The following is a 25,803-nucleotide window of genomic DNA, read 5'->3' as shown; positions in this document are numbered from 1 at the left end:
ACAGGGGCCAGGTCTGCCTTAGACTCTCTAATCCTTACAAAACCCCGCCTCATCGACACACCAAACACACGGGAGAGGGGGCCTTGATGCGGCGTGCGAGGCCCCCCTAGAAGTCCCCCGGTAGAAGAGGACTGAGACGTGCACAGAGCTGGAGGTCGGCCTTGTAGCCCAGGGGAGGACGGGAGGGGTCCAAGCAAGGCCTGGGAGCAGAGCTGCCGGGGGCGTGGCCAGGGCGAAGAAGGGGCGTGGCTAGGACGCAGAGGGGGCGTGTCCTCAACATGCAGCCCAACAGGCGCTTATGGGGCGTGGCTGGGACACCTAGGGGGCGTGGCGTCAGACACAAGCCTCAAAGCGCTTGGGCGTGGCCAAGACGAAGGGAAGGGGCGTGGCTGTGGCAGGAGGGCGCGGCCTTCACCGGAAGTTTAAAGCGGCCGGGGCTCGACTAGGGCGAAGGGGCGTGGCCAGAACGAGGAGGAGGGCGTGGCCGCCGCCGGAAGTCCAAAGCGGCCGAGGCTCGACTAGGGCGAAGGGGCGTGGCCAGAACGAGGAAGGCGTGGCATCTGCCGGAAGTCCAAAGCGACCGGAGCTCGACTAGGGCGAAGGGAGGCGTGGCCAGAACGAGGAGGGCGTGGCCTCAGCCGGAAGTCCCCGAGCTGCCGGAAGTGGCGCGCACAGGGCGGGGTTCTTCACCGGGTCCCGCGGCTGCAGCTCGGCGCTCCGGCTCCCCCTGTGCCTGCAGCGACGCCCCCTGGTCCCCCTCGCCGCTGCCGCCGCCGCCGCCGCCTCTCCCGACCCTTGTGGGCTCCCCGGCCGCGCCATGGGCACCCGCGACGACGAGTACGACTACCTCTTCAAAGGTGAAGCGGGGCCCGGCCTGCCGCGGGGGCGGTTGGGTGGGTGGTGGGCGCCGCGGCCGTCCGGCTCGGGCCCGGGACTCCCGGCGGGGCCCCGGCTGGGCGGGGCGCGACGGGCGGCGCGATCGGGAACCCGGCCTGGCTCGCTGCGTCTCCCCCGCCCGGTGCTTCCTGCTGCGGCGGCGGCGCCGAGGCTCCAGCCAGCAGCCCGGGGAGGAAAAGGGGGGCGGGGACCTGTCCCCGAGCCTGCTGGGGCGGGGCTGGGGCTGGGGCTCTCTTCCAAGAGTGGGGCGCGCCCCGGTGAAAGGGGGGCGCGCTTGACCTCGGCCAGCAGCGTCCTAAGGAGCTAAAGAAACCCTTAGACCGCGTTGACGTCTCTGGATGTCTCTGGAGCCCAGAGCTCTGCGTTGCAAAGCGTGCTCCTTGCAGCCCTGCGCCCAGGCATCGCCTCTGATGAAAACTAAAAACATCACCTCCAATTATTATTATTATTTTTATAGATTTTTCTTTTGCAGGTTCAAGTTTTTTCTCTTTTTTTAACCTGTGCATTGCAAAACGTGCCCCTGGGAGCCATGCACCCAGGCATCACCTCTGATGAAAAAAAAAACATCAGCTCGAATTTTTTTTTTATAGATTTTTGTGTTCAAGTTTTTTTTCTTTCTTTTTTTAAGCTGTGCATTGCAAAAAACGTGCCCCACCTCTGATGAAAACATCAGCTCGATTTATTTTTATATTTTTTTTATTTTGCACTTAAAGTTTTTTTTTTCTTTTTAATAAAGACAACAGCGAGGAAAATGTTTGCTTCTTCCTAGTGGGGGGCATGACAGGGAAATCATTGAGAAGCACTGGGCTGGGGGAAAGGAAGTTTGTGCGCCCTGGCCTGGCCAGGCGGCATGTCCTTGCTGGGAAGGCCCGGGCCTCTGTTGGCCCAGCCTGGCCTTGGGTGTGTGTGGCTGGCTGGCTGGCTGGCTCCCTGGTCGGCCCTGACAGCATTCTGCAATGGCTTTCGTGACCGTCGCAGGCTGTTGCTGTCCTGGAGAGCCCCACGACGTCCTTCCTAATCGGTGGCACTTGTGCACTTGTCTGCACCAAGATCATTCCCCAGAGGAAGGAGCCATGGCTCCCCGAACGCTGGATCAGAAGGCGGGTGGAGGGTGGAGTTTGCAGAGACTGGGAGCGGCTCGCTGGCTCGGGCCTTTCGGGCCTGAGACTGACCGGCCACTAAGGAGACCTGGCAGTGACTTCCTGGCCATCCAGCACCCCAATCCCCACATTCCCAACAGCCCGTGTGGAAAGAAAGAACCTGGGCCCTCCTCCAAGGAGGCCACACACACTTGGTACCAGCCAGCCAGGTGAGCACCAGTGGGTGCAGTGGAGGTGACCCCCTCCACTCGTGGACGGCCTTCTGGATGAGGCCTGACCCCCTTAACTGACTGACAGCCCGGAACAAGATTCCTTTTCTTGCAGACCAAGCTCAATAGGGACGAGCATTGCTGCTGCCTTCAAAGGGCTCAGACGCTTGCTTGCTTTCCCCAGCAGCACCCCTAAACCTCACCTGGGCAGAAAGTCGTGTAGAACCAGAGGGCTACATACTTGTCCTGTGGGGTTTGGAGGTTTTGGTTCTAGAAGGCCATTTTTTCCCACCCCAGCAACATTCTTCCTTATCCCGTGTTAGCTTAAGGAATTTAAGCACGGTTGCTGGAATTGCCCTTCCTGACAGCAATCCCCGGACACAGAAATCCTGAGGTCTGGACTCCAGTGTGCATTGTGACCTTGGGAAAGTTAGCTTTCTTTTAAGGAGAATATTCGATCAGAAGAAATGCTGTGAGAATTGAGACTGGCTCTAAAATCGGAGCTTTGGGTCCAGGCAGGTACTAAGTGGAAAAAAGCTGTTGTGCTTCTTTCTTGGCAGGTTTTTGAGCCTGAGATATTTATAATATATATGAGAATATTTAATAGCATATTAGTAAAGGAACATAAAACTAGGACTTTGCATAGTGTGTGTTTCAATAGTGTTGAATATTTTGTTGAGGAAAGGCTGTCTTGACAGTTTTTGCTGAGCTTTCCCACTTTTAAAAAGCTCTTACAGGATATGAGTCACTTTTTTTCCTTCTTACTTCAGTGCTGATTATTTAAGCTGATTTCTGAACTTGTAAAAGTACATTTTAAAGTAAGACAACATTAATTTTATTTAAAATATTGTTCTATTCCAGTTCTTCTGGAAGAAGGGTATTAACCTAGCAAACTTCTTGGAGGAAACTGGGAGTTGTAACTAAGCCACTCGAAAACGCAGGGATGTTTTAACTAGTATAGATGGCAATGAAGTGAAGGGAGAGCAGAACAATCATAATGTTGTATTTGTTCTTGGATCATTAATATTTAGTTAAGCCCAACTGTGAGATTTGATAGAGGAATTTCATTTTATTCATTTATCTTTTTTTAGTGTTTGGTTTTTGGGCCACACCTGGTGATGCTCAGGGGTTACTCCTGGCCATGCGCTCAGAAATCGCGCCTGGCTTGGGACCATAGGGGACACTGGGGTTCAAACCAAGGTTCGTCCTGGATTGGCTACATGCAAGGCAAACACCCTACTGCTGTACTATCGCTTCGGCCCCGGAATTTTATCTTTAAACTTGGTATTTTATTCAGGAAATTTTATTTTAATTCATGTACAATGTGTTTAAGGCCTTGTGGGAAATAAGTAAAATATCTGTCCTATTCTTGTTTACATATAACAAGTGTGGTAGACACCGGCACATTTTCTGGAAATATCTGGGTAGTATATGCTTACAGCATTTTCCTTTTTTTTTGGTTTTTGGGCCACACCTGGCAGTGCTCAGGGGTCACTCCTGGCTGTCTGCTCAGAAATAGCTCCTGGCAGGCATGGGGGACCTTATGGGACACCGGGATTCGAACCGATCACCTTTGGTCCTGGATCACCTTTGGTCCTGGATCGGCTGCTTGCAAGGCAAACGCTGCTGCACTATCTCTCTGGGCCCTGCTTACAGCATTTTCTCATTCTCATTAAGATTGGTAGTATTGGGGTCAGAGAGATAGCATGGAGATAAGGTGTTTGCCTTGCCTGCAGGTCGGTGGTTTGAATCTCAGCATCCCAAATGGTCCCCCGAGCCTGCCAGGAGCAATTTCTGAGCCAGGAGCCAGGAGTGACCCCTGAGCGCTGCTGGGTGTGACCCAAAAATCAAAAAAAAAAAAAAATTTTGGTAGTATTAACCATTAGCTGATTGTCAGTGGAAACACTCCTAGGAACTGTGCTCTCTTACATCTTGGTACATTTTCTTTCACAACTTTTTTTTTTTTTTTTTGGATTTTTGGATCACACCCAGCAGTGCTCAGGGGTTACTTGTGGCTCTGTACTGGGAAATCGCCCCTGGCAAGCTCGGGGGACCATATAGGATGCCTGGATCCGAACCACCATCCATCTGTATGCAAGGCAAACGCCCTACTCCTGTGCTGTCTCTCTGGCCCCTCCCTCTTTCACAACTTTTGGTTGAGCAACTAACTAATCAAGTTTTGCTGAGTCTGGAAAAACTTGAATAGACTGTACCTTATTAAATATATTGTATTTCAGTAATTTGTGGTGAGGTGAAATGAATAACATTGAAAGTTAGAAATATCAGAGTGGTAGCACAGCTGTAGGTTGTTTGCCTCGCTGACCCAAGATGGACGTGGGTTCAGTCTCCTGCATTCCCTAGCTAGGAGCGATTTCTGAGCGCAGAGCCAGGAGTAACCCTTCAGCACTGCTGGGTGTGGCCCATAAAAGCCAAGGGGGGGGGGGGGAAGAAAAGATATATCTTAAATTTCTGTGTAAAAATTTTTATGAAAGTTTTAAGTTCATAAAATCATTTTCTTCCAATGATAAATTATAGATCTGACTGGCTTTGTTGTTGCTGTTGTTGTTTTGGTTTTTGTTTTTTTTGGATTTTGGGCCACACCTGACAATGTCTGCTCAGAAATAGCTCCTGGCAGGCTCGGGGGACCATATGGGACACAGGGATTCGAACTAACCACCTTTGGTCCTGATCAGCTGCTTGCAAGGCAAACGCTGTGCTATCTCTGCTGTGCTATCTCTCCGGGTCCATTGTTTTTGTTTTTTTTTTGGTTCACAACTAGCAGTGCTCAGGGCTTAGTCCTGGTTCTGCACTCAGGATCACTACCTTACCTAGCCCAGGGGGCATATGGGTGCTAAGGATTGATCCCAGGTTGGCTGCATGAAAGACAAGGACCCTACATGCTGTAGAGTACTCTAACCCTCTAATTAATTTGTTGAATTAAGTTTTACACCAATAAATTAACTTGTAAGAGAATATATACAACTCTAAATATCATTGAAGCATTACATTTTTAGCAAATAATGAGTAACACCTATATTTTTCTTTGTGGTATTTGATAATTCAATATCTGATGTTAGGTATTCAGTATTATAGATGACACTGAAAATCCAACAGATGAAGTTAGTCAAATAGTAATAGAATTAGTTTAAAAACCGTGTCATTTGATTTGTTATATGTGCATATAATTGTGGCTGTAACTCACAATGTTTAAAACAGAAGTGCTTTTAGCCTAAGGTACTTGTAATGGAAAACAAAGTCTGTTCCTTGAACCATTGGATGTGATAGGTTTTATGTTTTTATAATGAGAAATTATTTTGATTAGAAATTGTGTCTGTGAACTTTTTTTTTTTTTTAAATGCTGGGGCTGGAGAGATATTATAGTGGGTAGGGTGTTTGCCTTGACACGCTGGACCCAAGTTCAATACCCAGCACCCCATAGGGTCCCCTGAGCATTGTCAGGAATAACTCTTGAGTGTAGACCCAGAAGTAACCCCAGGGGACCGGTGGGTGTAATCCCCAAACCAAATAATAATGATAATTTAAAAAAGATTGAAACTATAGGCAGAACTTTAATCTCTATACTAAGCTAGCTTGCTTCCTTTCCTTCTACTTTTTGTTTTGTTTTGTTTTTTTGGCCACACCCGGCGGTGCTCAGGGGTTACTCCTGGCTGTCTGCTCAGAAATAGCTTCTGGCAGGCACGGGGGACCATATGGGACACCAGGATTCGAACCAACCACCTTTGGTCCTGGATCGGCTGCTTGCAAGGCAAACGCCGCTGTGGTATCTCTCTGGGCCCAAATAACTTTGTAATTCTTTTTTTTTTTTTTTGGTTTTGGGCCACACCTGGTGACACTCAGGGTTTACTCCTGGCTATGCCTCAGAAGTCGCTCCTGGCTTGGGGGACCATATGGGACGCTGGGGGATCGAACCGTGGTCCGTCCTAGGCTAGCGCTGGCAAGGCAGACACCTTACCTCTAGCGCCACGGTGCTGGCCCCTCCTTCTACTTTTTAATAAATCTTTAGTTAAAAATGAAGCATAGGCAGTAACTTTCCTTATGTTGTTTCTAGGTTTTGTTTTGGTGAGCCAATTCATAACCCCTTCTTGGTTTAGCTTCTCATTGATAACCGAGAAAGCAGCTTTTCTTTTCTTTTCTTTTCTTTTCTTTTCTTTTCTTTTCTTTTCTTTTCTTTTCTTTTCTTTTCTCTTCTCTTCTCTTCTCTTCTCTTCTCTTCTCTTCTCTTCTCTTCTCTTTTTCTTTCTTTCTTTCTTTCTTTCTTTCTTTCTTTCTTTCTTTCTTTCTTTCTTTCTTTCTTTCTTTCTTTCTTTCTTTCTTTCTTTCTTTCTTTCTTTCCTTCCTTCCTTCCTTCCTTCCTTCCTTCCTTCCTTCCTTCCTTCCTTCCTTCCTTCCTTCCTTCCTTCCTTCCTTCCTTCCTTCCTTCCTTCCTTCCTTCCTTCCTTCCTTCCTTCCTTCCTTTCTTTTCTTTTTCTCTCTCTCTCTCTGTCTCTCTGTCTCTCTCTCTCTCTCTCTCTTTCTCTCTTTCTTTTTTTTTTTTTTTTTTTTTTTGTGGTTTTTGGGTCACACCCGGCAGTGCTCAAGGGTTATTCCTGGCTCCAGGCTCAGAAATTGCTCCTGGCAGGCACGGGGGACCATATGGGACGCTGGGATTCAAACCTATGACCTCCTGCTTGAAAGGCCCTACCTCCATGCTATCTCTCCGGCCCCAGCAGCTTTTTTTTTTTTTTTTTTTTGGTTTTTGGGCCACACCCTGTGACGCTCAGGGGTTACTCCTGGCTATGCGCTCAGAAGTCGCTCCTGGCTTGGGGGACCATATGGGACGCCAGGGGATCAAACCGCGATCCGTCCTAGGCTAGCGCTGGCAAGGCAGTCACCTTACCTCTTGCGCCACCGCCCGGCCCCCCAGCAGCTTTTCTTACTGTGTCATTTCTCAGCTTTTATCTCCTTGGCATCACTGCTCTTACAGAACCAGTGTCTTCTTAAGGCCTTGAAGAAACAATACTTTTAATAGGTTGCTCATCTTAATTCTGGCAACCTTTTCTATGCTAAAATTGTTTCATAAATGTTGGATTACTTTCAGCTAAGGATGCTGTTTTTATATTCAAATAAATTGGTTACATAGATAGGGGAAATATGCCCTTTACTGTCTTTATGACCTCACAAACATTTGAGGATGAGGAGACAATGTACTGTAATTATTGTCAAAGGGAAAGACCAAAAAACTGTAGAGTGCTGGAAGAATATTTGTATGAGGGTAGTCTGTTTATTTTTTTATTTTTTTTTGTTTGCTTGCTTTGTTTTTGGGCCACTCCTAACAGCACTCAGGGATCACTTTTGGCAGGATCAGGGGACCAGATAAGGTGCTTGGGTTGAACTTGACTTGGCCTTGGTACAAACACAAGAAGACCCTACTCACTGTACTGTTTCTCTAGCCCTTATATTTTTTCCATGACTTGGCACTTTGCTGTTACATGTAGTGACGTGGCTCTCACATTAGATTAATAGCTGAGTGCCAGAAAGTTGAAGTGTTTTAACTTTTTGGCTTTTTTCTTTCTCCCCGAATTCCTTCTTAAAGTGGGGCTTTTAATTTTTAAGGTCAGGTGGCTTAGAAATGGTTAAAAAAGAGGTTTCTATCCATTTGTTTGTTTGTTTTTGGGGCCATACCTAGTGAGGTTACTCCAGGTGGTCTGTGGAACCATAGTGACGCTAGAGATTGAACTCAGACCAGCTGCTTGCAAGGCAAATGCCCTATCTGCTCAGGGGTTACTCAGGCTATGTGCTCAGAAATCGTTCCTTACTTGGGGGATCATACGGGACATGCGGGGGTCGAACCGAGGTCCATCCATGTGCAAGGAAAACTACCGCTGTGCTATGGCTCTGGTTCCTTGCCCTCGTCTTTTTTTTTTTTTTTTTTTTTTTTGGTTTTTGGGCCACACCCAGCGATGCTCAGGGGTTACTCCTGGCTGTCTGCTCAGAAACAGCTCCTGGCAGGCACGGGGGGCCATAATGGGACACCGGGATTCGAACCAACCACCTTAGGTCCTGGATCAGCTGCTTGCAAGGCAAACGCCGCTGTGCTATCTCTCCGGGCCCATCTTTTTTTTAAATGAATGAAAAGAACTATGGTTTACAAAGTTATTGATAGTTGAGTTTAGGACATGTAATATTTCAACACCAATCCTTTACCAGTTTCAACTTCTATCCCCATCATCCTCTGCCCCCAATCAATTTTGGTTGTCATGTTAAAATTGAGTGGTTTCAGGGACTGGAGTGATAGTGGTAGGGCGTTTGTCTTGCATGTGGCCAACCTAGGACAGAACTGGGTTCGATGCATCCCACATGGTCCCCTGAGCCTACCAGGTGCGATTTCTGAACACAGAGCCAAAAGTAACCCCTGAGCGCCGCTGGGTGTGACCCAAAAATAAAATAAATAAATAAATAAATAAATAAATAAATAAATAAATAAAAAAGAGTTTACTTCAGTAGAACATTCAGCCTCCTGTACAACAAGCCAACAGTCAATTGTGACTCTGTAACTGAAAATGGGATTTGACCTATCCACAGTTATGGACCTGGGAAACTAAACATGGACTTCCCTATAAAGTTAGGAGTACTTTTTTTTTTTGTATGTTACTTTCATGTCCTAAACATCGCTGGTATCCAAATTAACTCATCTCTACACTATTTTGCTATGATACCTTCAGTACCTTTCGTCGACTTTATAGTTAGAAATAACTGCTGCATGGAATTGCTGCTGTCTGGATAATTTCTTGCTGAATCAGCTGATGGAGGAAGCCAGAAAGATGCATTTGATAATGTCCTCTCTCCCAGACTGTCCAGAGGCCCACTTGTATCCGCTGTCATGGCAGGGAAGGCGTGCATAATGGACTGTCTGTGTTCTCTGACCAGAGTGTACTGACCTCCCTCTCCACTCCCACCACCAGCTCCTAGTTTTCCTTATTACAGTCATGCATATTCTGTTTTGATGTCTAAATCAGTTAGCTAGAAAGAAGTAAGATGAAGCTTCTGTTGTCCAACAATAGGAATAAACGTTTTCTGAAATATTGATACATTTGTAACCAAAATTTATTTTATTTATTTTTTTATTTTGGGGGACCACATCCAGTGACGCTCAGGGTTTAGTTACTCCTGGTTATGTGCTCAGAAATTGCTCCTGGCTTGGGGGACCATATGGGACACCGGGGGATTGAAACACCGTCCATCCTAGGCTAGCGCATGCAAGGCAGATGCCGCACCACTGCTCCGGCCCCCCAAAACCTATTTTAAGAGAACTTGTGAAAAAAATTTTTTGGAAGAGAAACAGTTTATTTAGGAATTCTGGGGGTGGGGAGGGACAGGAGAGAGAGAGAGGGAGAGAGAGAGAGACAGGAGAGAGAGAGAGAGAGAGAGAGAGAGAGAGAGAGAGAGAGAGAGGAGAGAGAGAGAGAGAGAGAGAGAGAAGGGACAGGAGAGAGAGGGGGGAGAGGGAGAAAAGAGAGAGAGGAAGGAAGGAAGGAAGAAAGAAGGAAGGAAGGAAGAGAATTCTGAGCTTCCTGCTAGAGGATTAGTGCAATTATTTAAGAGTCCTAGTTTGGTACGTAGTGTTTATAAGCCCACTGCTTCATTTCCTGACGAAACCAACTGGATCATACTTACTCTTTCTCTTCCCATCCATATTATAATTTATCTCTGGGAGGGTAGCTCCAAGGGTATGCATGATTGCCTGATGGAGCCCTGGATTCTAACCTCAAATCCGACATCCTTCCACTCCTCCCCCGAAATAAAAAAGAAAGAGATCTTTCGTGTTACTAACTTCCAAGGTGTAATAAGGTTCAGACCAGGGGTGTGACTCAGTGGTCGAACACTTGCTTGCTTTTGTGAGAGTGCTAATTTGATTCCTGGTCCTGCAAAAAGGCAAAAACACAAATAAGGTAGTAAGGTTCAGATATCATTGATGGCAATTAGTGATATGACAGTATCATGCAAGTGGGTCTTTGATTGAAACTGCATGGGTGACTGGAGGTGGAGTGATAGTATAGTGGGTAGGTAGGATGCTTGCCTTGCACGCAACGGACCCAGGTTTGATCCCTGGCATCCTATATGGTCTCCCAGTATTGCCAAGAGTAACCCCAGGTATGGCCCAAACACTAAAAATAATTCAATAAATAAATTAAAAATAACTGCATGTTTAATAGGCTACGGATGTAGTTTTGTGGTAGTGCATGTGTCTTTTTGTTTTTGTTTTTGCTTTTGGGTCACACCTAACATTGCTCAGGGATTACTTCTGGCTCTTCACTCAGGAATTAATTCCTGGCAGTGCTCGGGAGACCCTATGATTGCCAGGGACTTAACCAGGTTGGTTGAGTGCGAGGCAGATGCTCTACCTGCTATACTATCTCTCTCATCCCTAGAGGATGTGTCTTCCAAGTGTGAGGGCCTGGGCTCAATCTTTGGTATACCACTCCCAAATTGAATATTTAAAATGGGATATTTTATGTTTAAGTCATCATGCAGGTAGAAACAGGCTAAAGACAAACTGGTTTTATTGATTTGTAACAAACAACATAGGGTGCTTACCTCCCTCCTTTCCAACTTTCACCCCTTTAAGAAATAGGTGATCTGTCTTTTATGCTTTAAAGCATTAGTAATACTCTTTAGTACGTTCCCCTCATTCTCTTGACATTAATTTGTCTTTTCAGTTGTCCTTATTGGAGACTCTGGTGTTGGGAAAAGTAATCTCCTCTCTCGATTTACTCGAAATGAATTTAATCTTGAAAGCAAGAGCACTATTGGAGTAGAGTTTGCAACAAGAAGCATCCAGGTTGATGGAAAAACAATAAAGGCGCAGATATGGGACACAGCAGGGCAAGAACGATACAGAGCTATAACATCAGCGTAAGTACAGTTGCTTTAGTGTCTGTTTCTGACACAGGCTGCCATCAGATGGATTTTTTTTAGCTTTTGCTATATATGGGAAAACTTTTCCCCCAACCCTTTAATATTTCCTTTCCTATGTTAGGATTTTGACAGTTATAAATGTGCTTTTGTTGTTTTGGGACCACATCCAGCTTTGCTCAGGGATTACTTCTGGTTCTACACTAAGGCATTACTCCTAGGATGCTAAGAGTTGAACCTTGGTTAACTCTGTGGAAGGCAAACATTCTACCTGCTATACTACTGCTTTATTTCCCTATAAATATGCTTTAAAAAAGTTCCATTAGTTATATTCTGATGCACTTTTTTTGGGGGGGGGTTTGGGTTTTGGGTCACACCCAGCATTGCTCAGGAGTTACTTCTGGCTCTACGCTCAGAAATCGCCCCTGGCAGGTTCGGGGGACCATTTGGAATGCCGGGATTCGAACTACCATTTTCTTGCATCTAAGGCAAACCTTACCGCTGTGCTATCTCTCTGGCCCCACTTTTATTATATTATAGCTACATATGTATATGTATTTGATTTTTCATTATGCTTTAAGCATAGAACTACTTCTTTATTTTTCTTTTTTGGGGGGTTTTGGGCCACACCCAGCAGCACTCAGGGATTACTCCTGGCTATCTGCTCAGAAATAGCTCCTGGCAGGCATGGGGGACCATATGGGACGCTGGGATTCAAACCAACCACCTTAGATCCTGGATTGGCGGCTTGCAAGGCAAATGCCGCTGTGCTATCTCTCCGTTCTGATGCATTTTTCAAGTTGTTGCTAATCGCTAAATAATGTTTTGTTTATCAGATACTATCGTGGAGCTGTAGGTGCCTTATTGGTCTATGACATCGCTAAACATCTCACATACGAAAATGTAGAGCGATGGCTGAAAGAATTGAGAGATCATGCTGACAGTAACATTGTCATCATGCTGGTGGGCAATAAGAGTGATCTGCGTCATCTCAGGGCAGTTCCAACAGATGAAGCCAGAGCCTTTGCAGGTGAGTGATGGGAAGTCTTTGGTATCACAGTAGTGTTTGCTGTTGTCTCTTGTGGGTTTGATACCCTCTTTTATTCATTTTGGGGGGGGGGGCGTCCAAACAGTGCTCAGGGTGCCTAGGCTTACTCCTTTTAGTCATACTGCCCTGCTGCATTGGGTGGTTCAATGCCAGGATCTGGTGATATGACAGTGCTTGGGACCATTAGAGCCACACCTAGCAGTGATGTTGGGGATTATACTTGGGTGTCCTTGTCTACCTGTAAGCTGTCTCCCAGTCTTTTGATTTTTCTCTAAATGAAGTGATCAGTCGACTATAGTCCTTTCAGTAAGGTAAGCGTGAATATGCAGTGAGTATGGGTTGAAAATTTGTTTTTTGTTTTGGGGCCAAATCTGGTGATGCTCAGGTTACTCCAGGATCTGCATTCAGGAATCATTCCCCTAGGTGGTCTAGGGACCGAAGGGGATGATGGGGATTGAACTAAGAGTCAACCGTGTGCTAGGCAAGTGCCCTACCTACCCACTGCTACCGCTCCAGCCCTGGTTTAGTAAATTTGTGATGTCTCTGTCTCTTAAATTGGAATCACTAAAATGCTAGTATTAAATATAAAGAAACTGCCAAGAATTGAATGTAATTTTTTTTCTTTCCCTTTGAAAGGGGAGATGAAATCTGTCCCAATATTTTATGCTTTATTTCTCTTTTCCATATTTCTCCATGTTTTATGAGGCTATGGTATGTGAATCTGAAGGCAATGTGTCAAGGACCAACAGAGGTATAGTCATTTTGGCTTCAAGAACATGCACCTGTCCTTGCCCCTGTTCTTGTAGGGCAGCATACTAGTAGGCAGCAACCTGCATTCATAGTGAAGTAAATCCTAACATCCACTAGAGATAAAGTTGGGAAAAACATTTTCTTTTTTTGGTTTTTGGGCCACACCCTGGGGCGCTCAGGGGTTACTCCTAGCTCTGTGCTCAGAAATTGCTCCTGGCAGGCTCAGGTGACCATATGGATGCCAAGGATTGAAACCACTTTATTCCCAAGTCAGCAGCATGCAAGGCAAAAGCTATTCCACTGTGTTATCGCTCCAGCCCTGGAAAAACATTTTTTGTAATAGTTTTTTTTTTTTTCATTTTTCCAAAAAGCTTTTCTGAAAATAAGAGCTACAACATTCTACACAAATCACAATGCATACCATATCCAGACACCATAAATATGTGGTTGATGGAGAAAAAACAGTGGGAATGGGAATACATGTGCATTTGAGCATTTTACTATATTTTGTATAGTGTCATTAGCTTACTGCATGGTCCTTCAATCATAACAGTAAATGACCCCAATCACAGAGCTGGCAGTAGCCCCACCCCAGTGTCCCTGACTGAAACTCAAGAACCAAAAATGGGGGTAGAGTGGGGGGGGTGGGAAATGGAAGAAGTTAGAAAGTTCTGCTTTCTGGGCCCAGAGAGATAGCACAGCGGCGTTTGCCTTGCAAGCAGCCGATCAAGGACCTAAGGTGGTTGGTTCGAGTCCCGGTGTCCCATATGGTCCCCCGTGCCTGCCAGGAGCTATTTCTGAGCAGACAGCCAGGAGTAACCCTGAGCAATGCTGGGTGTGGCCCAAAAACCAAAAAAAAAAAAAAAAAAAAAAAAAAAGAAAGTTCTGCTTTCTTTTTAAAGGTTTAATTACATCACATTCCTGTATTGACTTTTGACATGACCTTAAGATTCTGTATCTCTTCGCAGAAAAGAATGGTTTGTCATTTATTGAGACATCTGCTCTAGACTCTACAAATGTAGAAGCTGCTTTTCAGACAATTCTGACAGGTAAGACATATTTCCTGATCATATTGATGGGATCTGGTAATTTTAGGAATTATTTAAAAATAATTGGGGGAGGAGGCCTAGGATTGAACTAGGCTCCTAGTCCATTTGTTTTGGTAAAACATAGAAGTGAGGCCAGATCTTTGTTTCATCTGCAATGAGATTTTGCATATCTCATTTTGTAACATTGGATGCAGGATTTCTGGAAACTGGTAAATACTTAACAGTTTTGTCTTTGATCAGCTGGCTAATTTTCTCCAAATTCACTTTAGGGGACTAGAGCAATAGCACAGCAGGTAGGGCATTTGTCTTGCATATGGCTGACCCAGGTTCAATCCCTGACATCCCATATGGTCCCCTAAGTCTGCCAGGAGTGATTTCTGAGCACAGAGCCAGGAGTAAACCCTGAGTGTTGCTTGGGTGTGATTCCCCCCCCCCCCCAAATTTTCACTTTAGGCTGAACTTTGTTACTGCTTAATAACTAAAATTGCTTATAAGAAAATAAGATGTTATGAGCTGGAGTGATAGTGCAGTGGGTGAGGTGTTTACTTTGCATGCAGCCATGTGGGTTCAGTTCCTAGCATCTTAATCCTGAGCACCACCAAGACTGATTGCTGAGTGCAGAGCCAGAAGTAACTCCTCAGCACTGATGGATGTTCCTGCCCCCTTCCCCCATCCTGGTTAGATGCCCGTATCATCAACTTTTCTCCATATTCATTTCCTCATCTTCCTGAATCAATGTCATTGTCAATTCGTGGGATCAGAGGTCACTGCAGATGACAGCAAACATCTGTTGTTTTGGAGTGTTTGGAGAATTTCACTCTATTCCAGTTAGGAGTATTAATGCACAGATAAAACAGGAAAGAGAACTGTAATCTCATTCTACTATAAATGCTAACAATAGGGGCAGCAGTGAGATAGTACAGCTGGTAAGGTGCTTGCCTTGCACATAGCCAACCTGGTTTTATTTATTTATTTATTTTTTTGGTTTTTGGGTCACACCCGTTGGTGCTCAGGGGTTCCTCCTGGCTGTCTGCTCAGAAATAGCTCCTGGCAGGCACGGGGGACCATATGGGACACCGGGATTCGAAGCAACCACCTTTGGTCCTGGATCGGCTGCTTGCAAGGCAAACACCGCTGTGCTATCCGGGCTCAGCCAACCTGGTTTTAATACCCAGCATCCCATATGGCCCCCTGAGCACCATTTAGAGTAATTCCTGAGTGCAGAGACAGGAGTAACTCCTGGATGTGACCCCAAAATGAAAACAACAACAAAAAACAAACAAAAACAGTATTAGGGAAGCACTTATATTGTGTCTTGATGTTATTGAGGGGGAAAAATATCTTTACAATCTTTCTTGGTGTGTCTGTGGACGGGAGGAGGCACATCTGTCTGTGCTCACGGCTAGCTCCTGGCTCTGTGCTCAGGGATCACTCTTCCCAGGGCTTCGGACTGAATCCAAATTTGTAGTGTGCATGGTAAATACCCTACCAGCCATGCTATCTTTTTGGCCCAATCTTTTTTTAAACTTTATATTTATTGATTGATTGGTCTTTGGGCCACACCCAGCGGCAGCGCTCAGGGGTTACTCCTGGCATTTCACTCAGAAATCGCCTCTGGCTGTCTGCAGCACCATATGGGATGCTGGGAATCGAACTGGGTCCTTCCCAGGTTGGCCACATGCAAGGCAAATGCCCAACCTAATGCTCTCTCAAGGCCCAATCTTTTGAATTTTCATTTTGCCCACTTCTGTGCTAGAAAACTACCTATATTATTACTCCAAAATTGATTGTGTTAACTTGTTTTAGAATAGAGCTGAGTATTTCTGACATTGTGAATTTGACATTTAGCTCTGTAACATAATTTTGCTGGTGATAGTTTTTTTTTTTTTAAAGAGAGATACTTGATAGATTGCCAAGTATATGCATTTCTGTGCAGCATAGTTTCCTTTCACATATCTTTATTTTTATTTATACTGAAGCAAAGTAGGTTTTTATTGAATGAAACTTGATTAGAAAGATATGAGGAGAGAAAAGGGGAAATACATATTTAAGAGAGAACACAGACTTCTCCAGACTGGAAGTAAATAAAGAAACACAAATGAGTACAGAGAACAACATGTTCAAGGGTGAACATGGCTTGAAATTGCCTCTTACAGGGCCAGAGAGATAGTGATACAGTAGGGTGTTTGCCTTAGACGCTGAAGGATAGTGGTTCGAATCCCGGCTTCCCATATGGTCCCTGAGCCTGTCAGGAGCAATTTCTTTTTTTTTTTTTTTTTTTTTTTGGTTTTTGGTTTTTGGTCCACACCTGGCGATGCTCAGGGGTTACTCCTGGCTGTCTGCTCAGAAATAGCTCCTGGCAGGCATGGGGGGGGGGGCATATGGGACACCGGGATTCGAACCAACCACCTTTGGTCCTGGATCGGCTGCTTGCAAGGCAAACGCAGCTGTGCTATCTCTCCGGGCCCCCAGGAGCAATTTCTGAGCATAGAGCCAGGAGTAACCCCTGAGCGTTGCTGGGTGTGACCCCCCCCAAAAAATATAAAGAAATTGCCTCTTACAAGTTTATTAAGGAATTTTTTTGGTGGGAGTCCACATACCTGGCAATGTTCAGGGATTACTACTCCTGACTCTGGAATTACTGACTTGGGAATTACTCCTGTTGGTGATTGGTGGAACACATGGGAAGCCTGGGGTAAGGCAAATGGCCTGCCCACTATACTATTTCCCCTTTAAGGATGTTTTTAATCCACAATTTCCATGTTCTTTTTTTTATCTGTTAAGTTTTGGATTTTGGCAGTTGAAATTTGTAATAGGAATTTGGGGCCAGAGCGATAGCACAGCGGTAAGGTGTTTACGCCTTGCACGTGGCCAACACAGAATGAACCTCATTTCGAATCCCGCCATTCCATTTGGTTCTCCCTAGTCTGCCAGGAGTGACTTTTGAGCGCAGAACTAGGAGTAACTCCTGAGTGCCGCTGCAGGTGTGACCCAAAAACAAAAACAAAAATTAAATTCTAATTCATTTGGTTCTGAAGGAGAATCTGCTCAAATTTGGATTATCTTGAAAGGTGGCCACACTGGAATTAGTGTTTCATTCATTTAGTTCTAAATTCTGGTTCTAAATTCTAAATCAAATTCTAAATTTTAATTCACTTGGTTCTAAAGGAGAACTTGCTCAGATTTATGTATCTTGAAAAGTGACAATACTGGAATTATTGTCTCATTCATTTGGTTCTAAATTCTAGTTCTCAATTTGTTTCTAAAGGAGAATTTGCTCTTGAAAGAGGAAAATACCTGCAGTCTGGTTTAGCAAGTTACTCCCCTGTTCCTCTCCTCTCTCCTCATGTAAATAACTCACTAATCTGATAACACCTAATAAGTTTCTACTTCCTTTTTTCTTGCCAAAATTTGTTTTTTCTCATGACATACCCAGCCTCTAGAGACATATTTTTCTCATGACATATTCAGCCTCTAGAGACATATTTTTGTTGACCCTCGTGATACCTGTTCTATCTGAAAGAAAATTTTTCGAATTTTCCCACCAGCACTTTTCTTTTACTATATTTCCTTGTTGGCACTTTCATTCGTGGTCATCTCTGGTGATGAGAGCAAATGTAGCAGACATTTATTTCTACAAGAAAAAAGTACTAAGTGCTTGCAGTTACACAACTGCAAAATTTCTTGAGATGTCTTTAGTAATTTACTTTTTTTTTTCCTCAGAGAACTCTACTTTCTCCTAGTTGTTTTTCTTACAGCAACTTGCAAAATATATTTTAATTTTGGTTCTCTCCTTTTTTGTTTAGTTTTGTTTTGGAGCCACACCTGGTAGTAGTTAGGGGACTCCTGGTTTTGCACTCAAGGCTGTGACACCTAGAGGGCTCTGGGGTTCATTTGTGATTCTGGTGTTTGAACCTGGGTCAACTGAATACAAGAAAAGCATCCTCCCCACTATATACTACACTGTTGGCTCTATTTTGGTTCTGTTTTGGGAATTAAAATTTCTAGAGGGTCTCATGCTATGAATCATGCACTTCCAAAATAAGAATCCTTTAGTTTGGAAATAGAGTAAAACAAATAATATAAAAGACAAGATGGTAGAATTTCATTAGAAGTTAATCTTGGGGCCGGCGAGGTGGCGCTAGAGGTAAGGTGTCTGCCTTGCAAGCACTAGCCAAGGAAGGATCACTGTTCGATCCCCCAGCATCCATATGGTCCCTCCCAAGCCAGGGGTAATTTCTTAACACTTAGCCAGGAGTAACCCCTGAGCACCACACGGGTGAGGCCTGAAAAACCAAAGGGAAAAAAAAAGAAGTTAATCTTTATTCTTTAGCTACTACTCTGAATAATTGTCTCCCTACCCTGACATGCACCATTTCTTTTCCATGAGAAGAATCCAGTCTTTATAGCTATTTTAGCTTTCATAATAGCCTTTTTTTTTTTTTTTTTTTTTGGTATTTTGGGCCACACCCGATTATTTCTCCTGGCTACGTGCTCAGAAATAGCCCCTGGCTTGTGGGGGCCATATAACAATTTAAATCACTATCAAGCTCAGACACATTTTTAGTAACCCTCATCCAACTCATAAGAAACTTAGGGAAAGGTCCACTGACTTTGTTAGGTTACATATGAAGTTAATTGTTGCTTGCTGTTCAACTCTAGGGACGTTTTAATTTGGAGAAATTACTAATTCAGTCAGCACATGACATATTTTTCTTCTTTTTGGTCTTTGGGCCACACCTGGTAATGTTCAGTGCTTGCTTCTGGTTCTGCACCCAGGATCACTCCTGGTGGGGTAATGCTTAGTACTATGTGGGGTGCTGGGGATTGAACCATGGCCCAACCATGTTGACCCCTTGTAAGACAGGCCCCGTACCCACTGTACTATCTCTTTAGCTACCACTTTAATTTGGGGGGGGGGGGTAACACCCAGTGGCACTCAGGTGTTACTCCTGGCTCTGTACTCAGAAGTTGCTCCTGGCAGGCACAGGGACCATATGGGATGCTGGAATTCAAACCACCATTTGTTCTGCAAAGCAAACGCCCTACCGCCATGCTATCTCTCCAGCCCCTACCACTTTAATTTTTTTTTTCTTTTTGGTTTTTGGGTTACACCTGGCAGTGCTCAGGGATTACTTCTGGCTCTATGCTCAGAAATCGCTCCTGGCAGGCTCGGGTGACCATATGGGATGCGGTATTCGAACCACCATCCTTCTGCATGCAAGGCAAATGCACTACCTCCAGGCTATCTCTCCGGCCCTGGTTTTTTGTTTGTTTGTTTGTTTTAGGGGAGCATATCAAGTGTAGCTCAGGACTTGCTCCTGGCTCTGCTCAGGATACCACCATATGGGGTACCAAGAACAGCTGCATGCATGCAAGGCAGGTGCCTTCCCCACTGTACTATTTACTTATAGTATATTTAGTCTTTTTTTTTTTTTTTTTTTTGCCTCCCAAATAGCATTGGGCATTGTACTGGTGAGTCAATGCAGGTCCAAGGATGCCAGGCTGTTGTACATCTTATGGGCTTTTCTTTTTAAGTTCCTTATTTTTTTGGGGGGCCACACCCATTTGATGCTCAGGGGTTACTCCTGGCTATGTGCTCAGAAATCGCCCCTGGCTTGGGGGACTATATGGGATGCTGGGGGATCGAACCACGGTCCATCCTACGCTAGCGCTTGCAAGGCAGACACCTTACCTCTAGCGCCACCTTCCCGGCCCCTTAAGTTCCTTATTTGATGTTATTGCTTCCAATATTGGGTTTTTATCATTTTGAGTATTAAGTATCTTAGGGTTTTCCTAATTAGGTCTATTTTCACAGGGACCCCTTTGGCCTCTTGGATCTCAGTGCCTCTAATCATCTACTCTGGAGACTTTTTATTGATGATTTCTTTAACCATTGTTTCTTTTTTTTAAAATAATTATCTTTATTTATTTAAACACCATGATTACAAACATGATTATAGTTGTATGATTACAGTCATGTAAAGAACACCTCCCTTCACCAGTGTAACATTCCCACCACCAATTTCCCAGATCTCCCTCCTCCCCACCCCCCTACACCTGTATTCGAGACAGGCTTTCTACTTACCTCATTCATTCACATTGTTATGATAGTTTTCAGTGTAGTCATCTCTCCAACTGCACTCATCACTCTATGTCATGAGCTTCATGTCATGAGCTGCACCTACCAGCCCTCATCTCTCTTGTCTCTGAGATACTGTTAAAAATGTCTTTCATTTTTCTTAAAGCCCATAGATGAGTGAAACCATTCTGCGTCTTTCTCTCTCCCTCTGACTTACTTCACTCAGCATAATAGATTCCATGTACATCCATGTATAGGAAATAACCATTGTTTCTTCATCACGTTTTGTTTCCTGTTCTTCAGGAATTCTGATTCTTACATTCTGTAAAATAAATCCCAGTGTTGTGAAATCACTCCCACATATTTATTTCAAACCCCAGGCAGGTGGGTCTGATACAGATGAGATAGCCACGAAGGATTAATAAACTAAGCCAGCCAGGAAAGAATCATGGAGCCAGTTTGCTTCTTACCTGTGGAGTGCCAAACCAGACTGACCAATTCTCCAGGAGGGAAAAGGTCAAGTGATCCAGGTGGATTTTTGCATATCAAAGGGAAAAGTTTAGAGGAAAGTGGAAGATAGGGTTAATAGCTGGGTGTCATTTTACAATTCCACACTTTCTGTTCAAAACAAAACAAAACAAAACAAAAGGCTAAGAAAGTTTTGTTCTGCTTTTCTCTACCAGAGGTGGGAACCCCAGATCAGATCTTATAAAAATGGTAGGTATTTTGCATGGACATAAGTACAAGTGGCTGTAAAAGATTAGATTGTATACATCAGTCTCAAAAAACAATATGCTTTTTTCATATCTTTGTCTTAAACATAACACAAATTTTTTCATAGACTTCTCTGAATATAAAAATTAGAACCTTTCTGCAAATACACTCAATTTGAAAATTCTTTTTTTTTTTTTGGTTTTGGGCCATACCCAGTGACGCTCAGGGTTTACACTTGGCCCTGTGCTCAGAAATCACTCCTGGCTTGGGGGATCATATGGGACACTGGAGATCTAATAGTGGCCTATCCTAGGCTAGCACAGGCAAGGCAGATGCCATACCACTTGTGCCACTGCTTCGGTCTCTAATGTGAAAATTCTTAAACTTTGTTATACCGTGCACTGTTATTACGTGTCTTTAGTATTCAAATTTTTTCCATGGACTTCTGTGGACAAAGACAGTAGAACAGTTTTGCAGACATAATTTGAATAAGTTGCTACTTAATATACACAAGCATTTCAGCAATTGGGAAACATTCCCAGTTGGATAGCTGAGAACCATTAAAAATCTAACAACATTATGCATTTCCTTGGAACTGTGCAAACTAATAATAAACAACTAAAGTCATATACATAATTATCTGCTTGCAGTGGGACATAGAAAAAAGAGTAGCTATTAAAATCTATACAGGTAAAAAACACACATTTTTAATCAGCAATATAGTGACCGATACAAATAGGCTAAAGATATTTAACGTAGAAGAAAATTACAGGAGGTTATGAAAGCAGCTTCTTTTCAGTTGGGTTTTGGCTGGGCTTGGATCCTCCATCTTCTCCATCTTTTTTTTGTTTGTTTTTGTTTTGTTTTTTTTTGGGCCATTCCTGGTGGACGCTCGGGTTACTCCTGGCTATGCACTCAGAAATCGCCCCGGGTTTTGGGGGACCATATGCGATGCTGGGAATCGAACCGAAATTGCCCCGGGTTTGGGGGGACCATATGCGATGCCAGGAATCGAACGGAGGTCTATCCTAGGTCAGCTGCTTGTAAGGCAAATGCCCTCCCACTGTGCTATTGCTCAGGCCCCATGCGGGCCCCATTCTCCATCTCCATTCCTGTAGTAGGCTACTTAGGTCTCCTGGGGTGGAAAGGCCTTCATTATTGAGCTAGAATCTGGGTGGGTTGGAACCCCTCATCTTCCTGCTTCTGGTCTCCCTCCAATAGAGCATTCTCTTTGGCTTCTACCTTACTAGTGACTTTGATAAACTGCTGCAGATTGGGGCGGGCCTGAGGTCCTGTCTAAAGCATCTTTAATAGAGAAAGGCCATGTGCTTTGACCTCTAGGATGCTGCTCAGTCTTCAGCTCTCTCCCCTCACTGCCTGCTTTTGTTCTGCCTCCGGGGTTCTCTGCCACGTTCAAATAGGGGTCATGTGCACTGATGTTCCAGTGAAGAGCACTGCACACTCAGTCCAGCTGAAGGAGGCTGGCAGGTACAGGGGTCCGTATGGGATGCTGGAATTTGAACCACCATCTGTCCTGGATCAAGTTGGTGCAAGGCAAAAGCTCTGCTGCCCTACAGCTGTGCTATCTCGCTAGCCCCTTGAGGTGGATTTTTTTGTATCAAAGGGAGAGGTTTAAAGAAAAGAAGAAGATGGGGGAACACCTTTGTTTTGGGTTAATAGCTTGCTGTCATCTTAAAATTCTCTCTTTTTGTTTGGTTTTGGTTTTGGGTTTTGGGCCATACCCTGGGGTGCTCAGTTTTTCCTGTCTCTTGGCTCAAGAATCACTCCTGGAGCCACAGTTGTAGGGCACACTGCCTTGCAGTTGGCTGACCCAGGACTGACAGTGGTTCGATTCCAGGCATCCAGTATGGTTCCCTATATACCTGCCAGGTGCAATTTCTGAGCACAGGAGTAACCCTCGAGGGCTGTGGGGCGTGGCCCAAAAAAACAAACAAAAATAAAAAGTCACTCCTGACAGGCTCTGGGGATCAGATACTGGGCTGGAGATTGGACCTAGGTCAGCCACTTGCAAGGCAAACACTCTACCCCTGTGGCTGCGGCCCCTGTACAGTTACTTTTGATATGTGTCCTAAGTTGCTTGTTTTGAATAATCATTAAATTACTGTTTAACCTTAGTTCAAGAATCAGTGCTAAATCTTTCCCTTTCTCAAGAGTCTTGGGATTTGCAGATATTAAAAAGTTGTACTCTTTCTTTTAGCTTTTAAGTAAAATACATAGAGTGACTGACTGATTTTTTTTTTTTTTTGGTTTTTCGGCCACACCCGTTTGATGCTCAGGGGTTACTCCTGGCTAAGTGCTCAGAAATTGCCCCTGGCTTGGGGCATATGGGACACTGGGGATCAAACCGTGGTCCTTCCTTGGCTAGTGCTTGCAATGCAGACACCTTACCTTTAGCGCCACCTCGCCAGCCCCTGACTGACTGATCTTATATACTTTTACTTTATATACTGTCAGTATATACAGGTATATACTAGTATATATGTGTATGTTGTGTGTGTTTTTTAATGGATAAAGTGAGATTCTCAGTTTAATTTATATCTAAGCCCCCAAACTCAGTTTTGTTGCCTTTTTTTGTTGTTGTTGTTGTTATTTATTTTGGGGGCACATCTGCCTTTGTTTCAGAAATCACTCCTGGCATTGTTCAGGGGAACACAGGGGATGCCTGGACTGAATCTTGGTGCAAAGCAAATGCCCTCCTTACAGTACTATCTCACTCTGGCCCCATAAGTCCACTAAGTATGTAATCTCTTTAAACCTCACTTTTTTTTTGTTTGTTTGTTTTTGGGCCACACCCGGCGGTGCTCAGGAGTTACTCCTGGCTGTCTGCTCAGAAATAGCTCCTGGCAGGCACGGGGGACCATATGGGACACCGGGATTCGAACCAACCACTTTAGGTCCTGGATCGGCTGCTTGCAAGGCAAATGCCGCTGTGCTATCTCTCCGGGCCCTAAACCTCACTTTATTTAATTGACGAATGAACCTTTCTCTTATAAAATGAAAAATAATTGGTTTCTCTTAGAGAAATTGTTGATATGATCGGTTTTACTTGAAAATAAATATTTTGCGTTTTCTGCTGAGTTTACTAGCAGTGTTTTTTTTTTTTTTTTTCACAAGTCTTCCTTCTCTCTGTGTTAGGTGAATCTTTTCAACTGAATGTTGCTTTTGTTTTCCTTTCAGAGATATACCGCATTGTTTCTCAGAAGCAAATGTCAGACAGACGTGAAAATGACATGTCTCCAAGCAACAACGTGGTCCCTATCCACGTGCCACCAACCACTGAAAACAAGCCAAAGGTGCAATGCTGTCAGAACATATAGTGCTTCTCTTCTCCCCCCAGAAGGCTGTGTATAGTCCATTTCCCAGGTCTGAGATTTAAATATATTTGTAATTCTGTGGTCACTTTGTGTTTTATTATTTCCTCATACTTCTGAATTTTTCCATGTCTTAAGTCTTGATTTTAGCTTTATAAAATCATCCACTGTCCCAAATGACTGCAGCTTTTTTTTTTCCTCCATGTTATGGCTTCACTAGCCTTAGTTTAATAAACTGAATGTTTGGATTCCTTTATTGTTTACTTTTCATCGTGGAAGCCTGGCACATCAGAGTACTTGATCACTTGAAGCTTAGACCGATTGGTCTTGATCAAATCAACCTAAGGCCACTTTAGAAATAAGCTATTATTTTGCCACAGAGCAACTTCGAATTAATACACTCTTCTCTGCCCTATAAAAACATCACAGACTTTTGAGAGCTTGAACATTTTTTTCCATTATTCTGGATGTCAATTTCTAAATGCCTTAATAGGGTTAGGTAGTTCCGTAGCTTATTTTCCCTAATTTTTGTAAGCATCAAAATTAATTAGGGGGCATGTGTCTGGGCAAGAATGACCTTAGTTAACATAAAAGACTTATGGTTTACGTAGCCGTTTGGTTATGGGGCCATATCTTCAACAGTGCTGCCCGGTAGGCTGGGATCTGGAGAGACGAGGTGGAATTCCATCTCAGGTGCCTCTGTTGCAGTGATCAGGTGGCCAAAATAATTTACCTAATTTCCCAGCAGTAGATTATATTGCCCAGGCAATAACTCATTGAATGCTCTAGTATCAAATTGTTAAAGTGTTAATTTTGTCTTGAACCCTTCCAGTAATGCAATGCAGCCTAGTTTTATTTCCATACCCATCAGCAGGCATGGATAATCATTTTAACAATGCTAAGTTTTGAGTTTTGCGGTGTATTATGGAATAGTTAAATACCTGGTTTCCGTATATCCGAAGAATACAGTGAAAGGTTAATTTCTGCTCAAGTGGTATCACTTAAAGGCATGTATTCTTTTAGTACGTAGGATGAAATAGTACCCTGAGTTTAAATAGAATGCGTTTAGGCATTGTAAAAGCCCGAAGTAGTCTTCTTCCACTACATTATTGAAATCAGTGGAGCAACTTGTTTCTCATTCAGAAATGTACACACTAATACTTAGTTTTTACTTTCTTGTGGATAATATTAATTAAGCACTTGCACTCTGCAGTGTTCTGAAAGTTGTGTCAGCGGAAGTGATGCTATTCAGATGGTGGAATATCCCAAAAATATATGTTTGTGTGGGCTTGCATAGATTACTATGTTTCATAGTTATCTTTTGTCTGTTGCGGTGCTCATGACGTGTGTGGGTGGGGCCGCATGCACGGAAGGCATTGCCGTGGTCAGTCATTTTGGTTTTCTTCTGTAGCTATTTTATTATTTTAGTGTATTGGTTATGAAGATACTATTATCTATTTGTAAATTGCTACTTTGTATTTTATGCATGCTCTGTAACTTGATTTTTTTTTCTTTTTTTAGTTCTTTGGAATATATTCATATTCTAATAAACAGTTATAGGGGGACTATTCTTTATGTTGTGAGATTACATTTTTCCTTAGAATATTTTGGATACAGACCTGTAACATTTGAATCTGATAAAAAAACATAGGTCCTTGCATTTCATAGTAAATACTGAATTTGAAGCATTGTTATGTGAATTCAACTCT

The 25,803-nt window shown here is 43.9% G+C and overlaps 1 protein-coding gene across 1 annotated transcript; it reads left to right on the top strand.

Annotated features, from left to right (window-relative positions):
• Positions 1–658: 658 nt before the first annotated feature.
• RAB11A (RAB11A, member RAS oncogene family) lies at positions 659–25,659 on the top strand. The gene is made up of 5 exons (XM_049778443.1): positions 659–857; positions 10,924–11,119; positions 11,956–12,149; positions 13,886–13,966; positions 23,961–25,659. Exons 1-5 carry the CDS (start codon positions 818–820, stop codon positions 24,098–24,100), a joined length of 651 nt encoding a protein of 216 aa, XP_049634400.1. The 5' UTR covers positions 659–817; the 3' UTR covers positions 24,101–25,659.
• The last annotated feature ends 144 nt before the right edge of the window (positions 25,660–25,803 follow it).

Source organism: Suncus etruscus, chromosome 1 (assembly GCF_024139225.1).
Source record: "Suncus etruscus isolate mSunEtr1 chromosome 1, mSunEtr1.pri.cur, whole genome shotgun sequence".
In the NCBI taxonomy this organism is placed as follows: domain Eukaryota; kingdom Metazoa; phylum Chordata; class Mammalia; order Eulipotyphla; family Soricidae; genus Suncus; species Suncus etruscus.
This window is presented reverse-complemented; position numbering and strand designations above follow the sequence as displayed.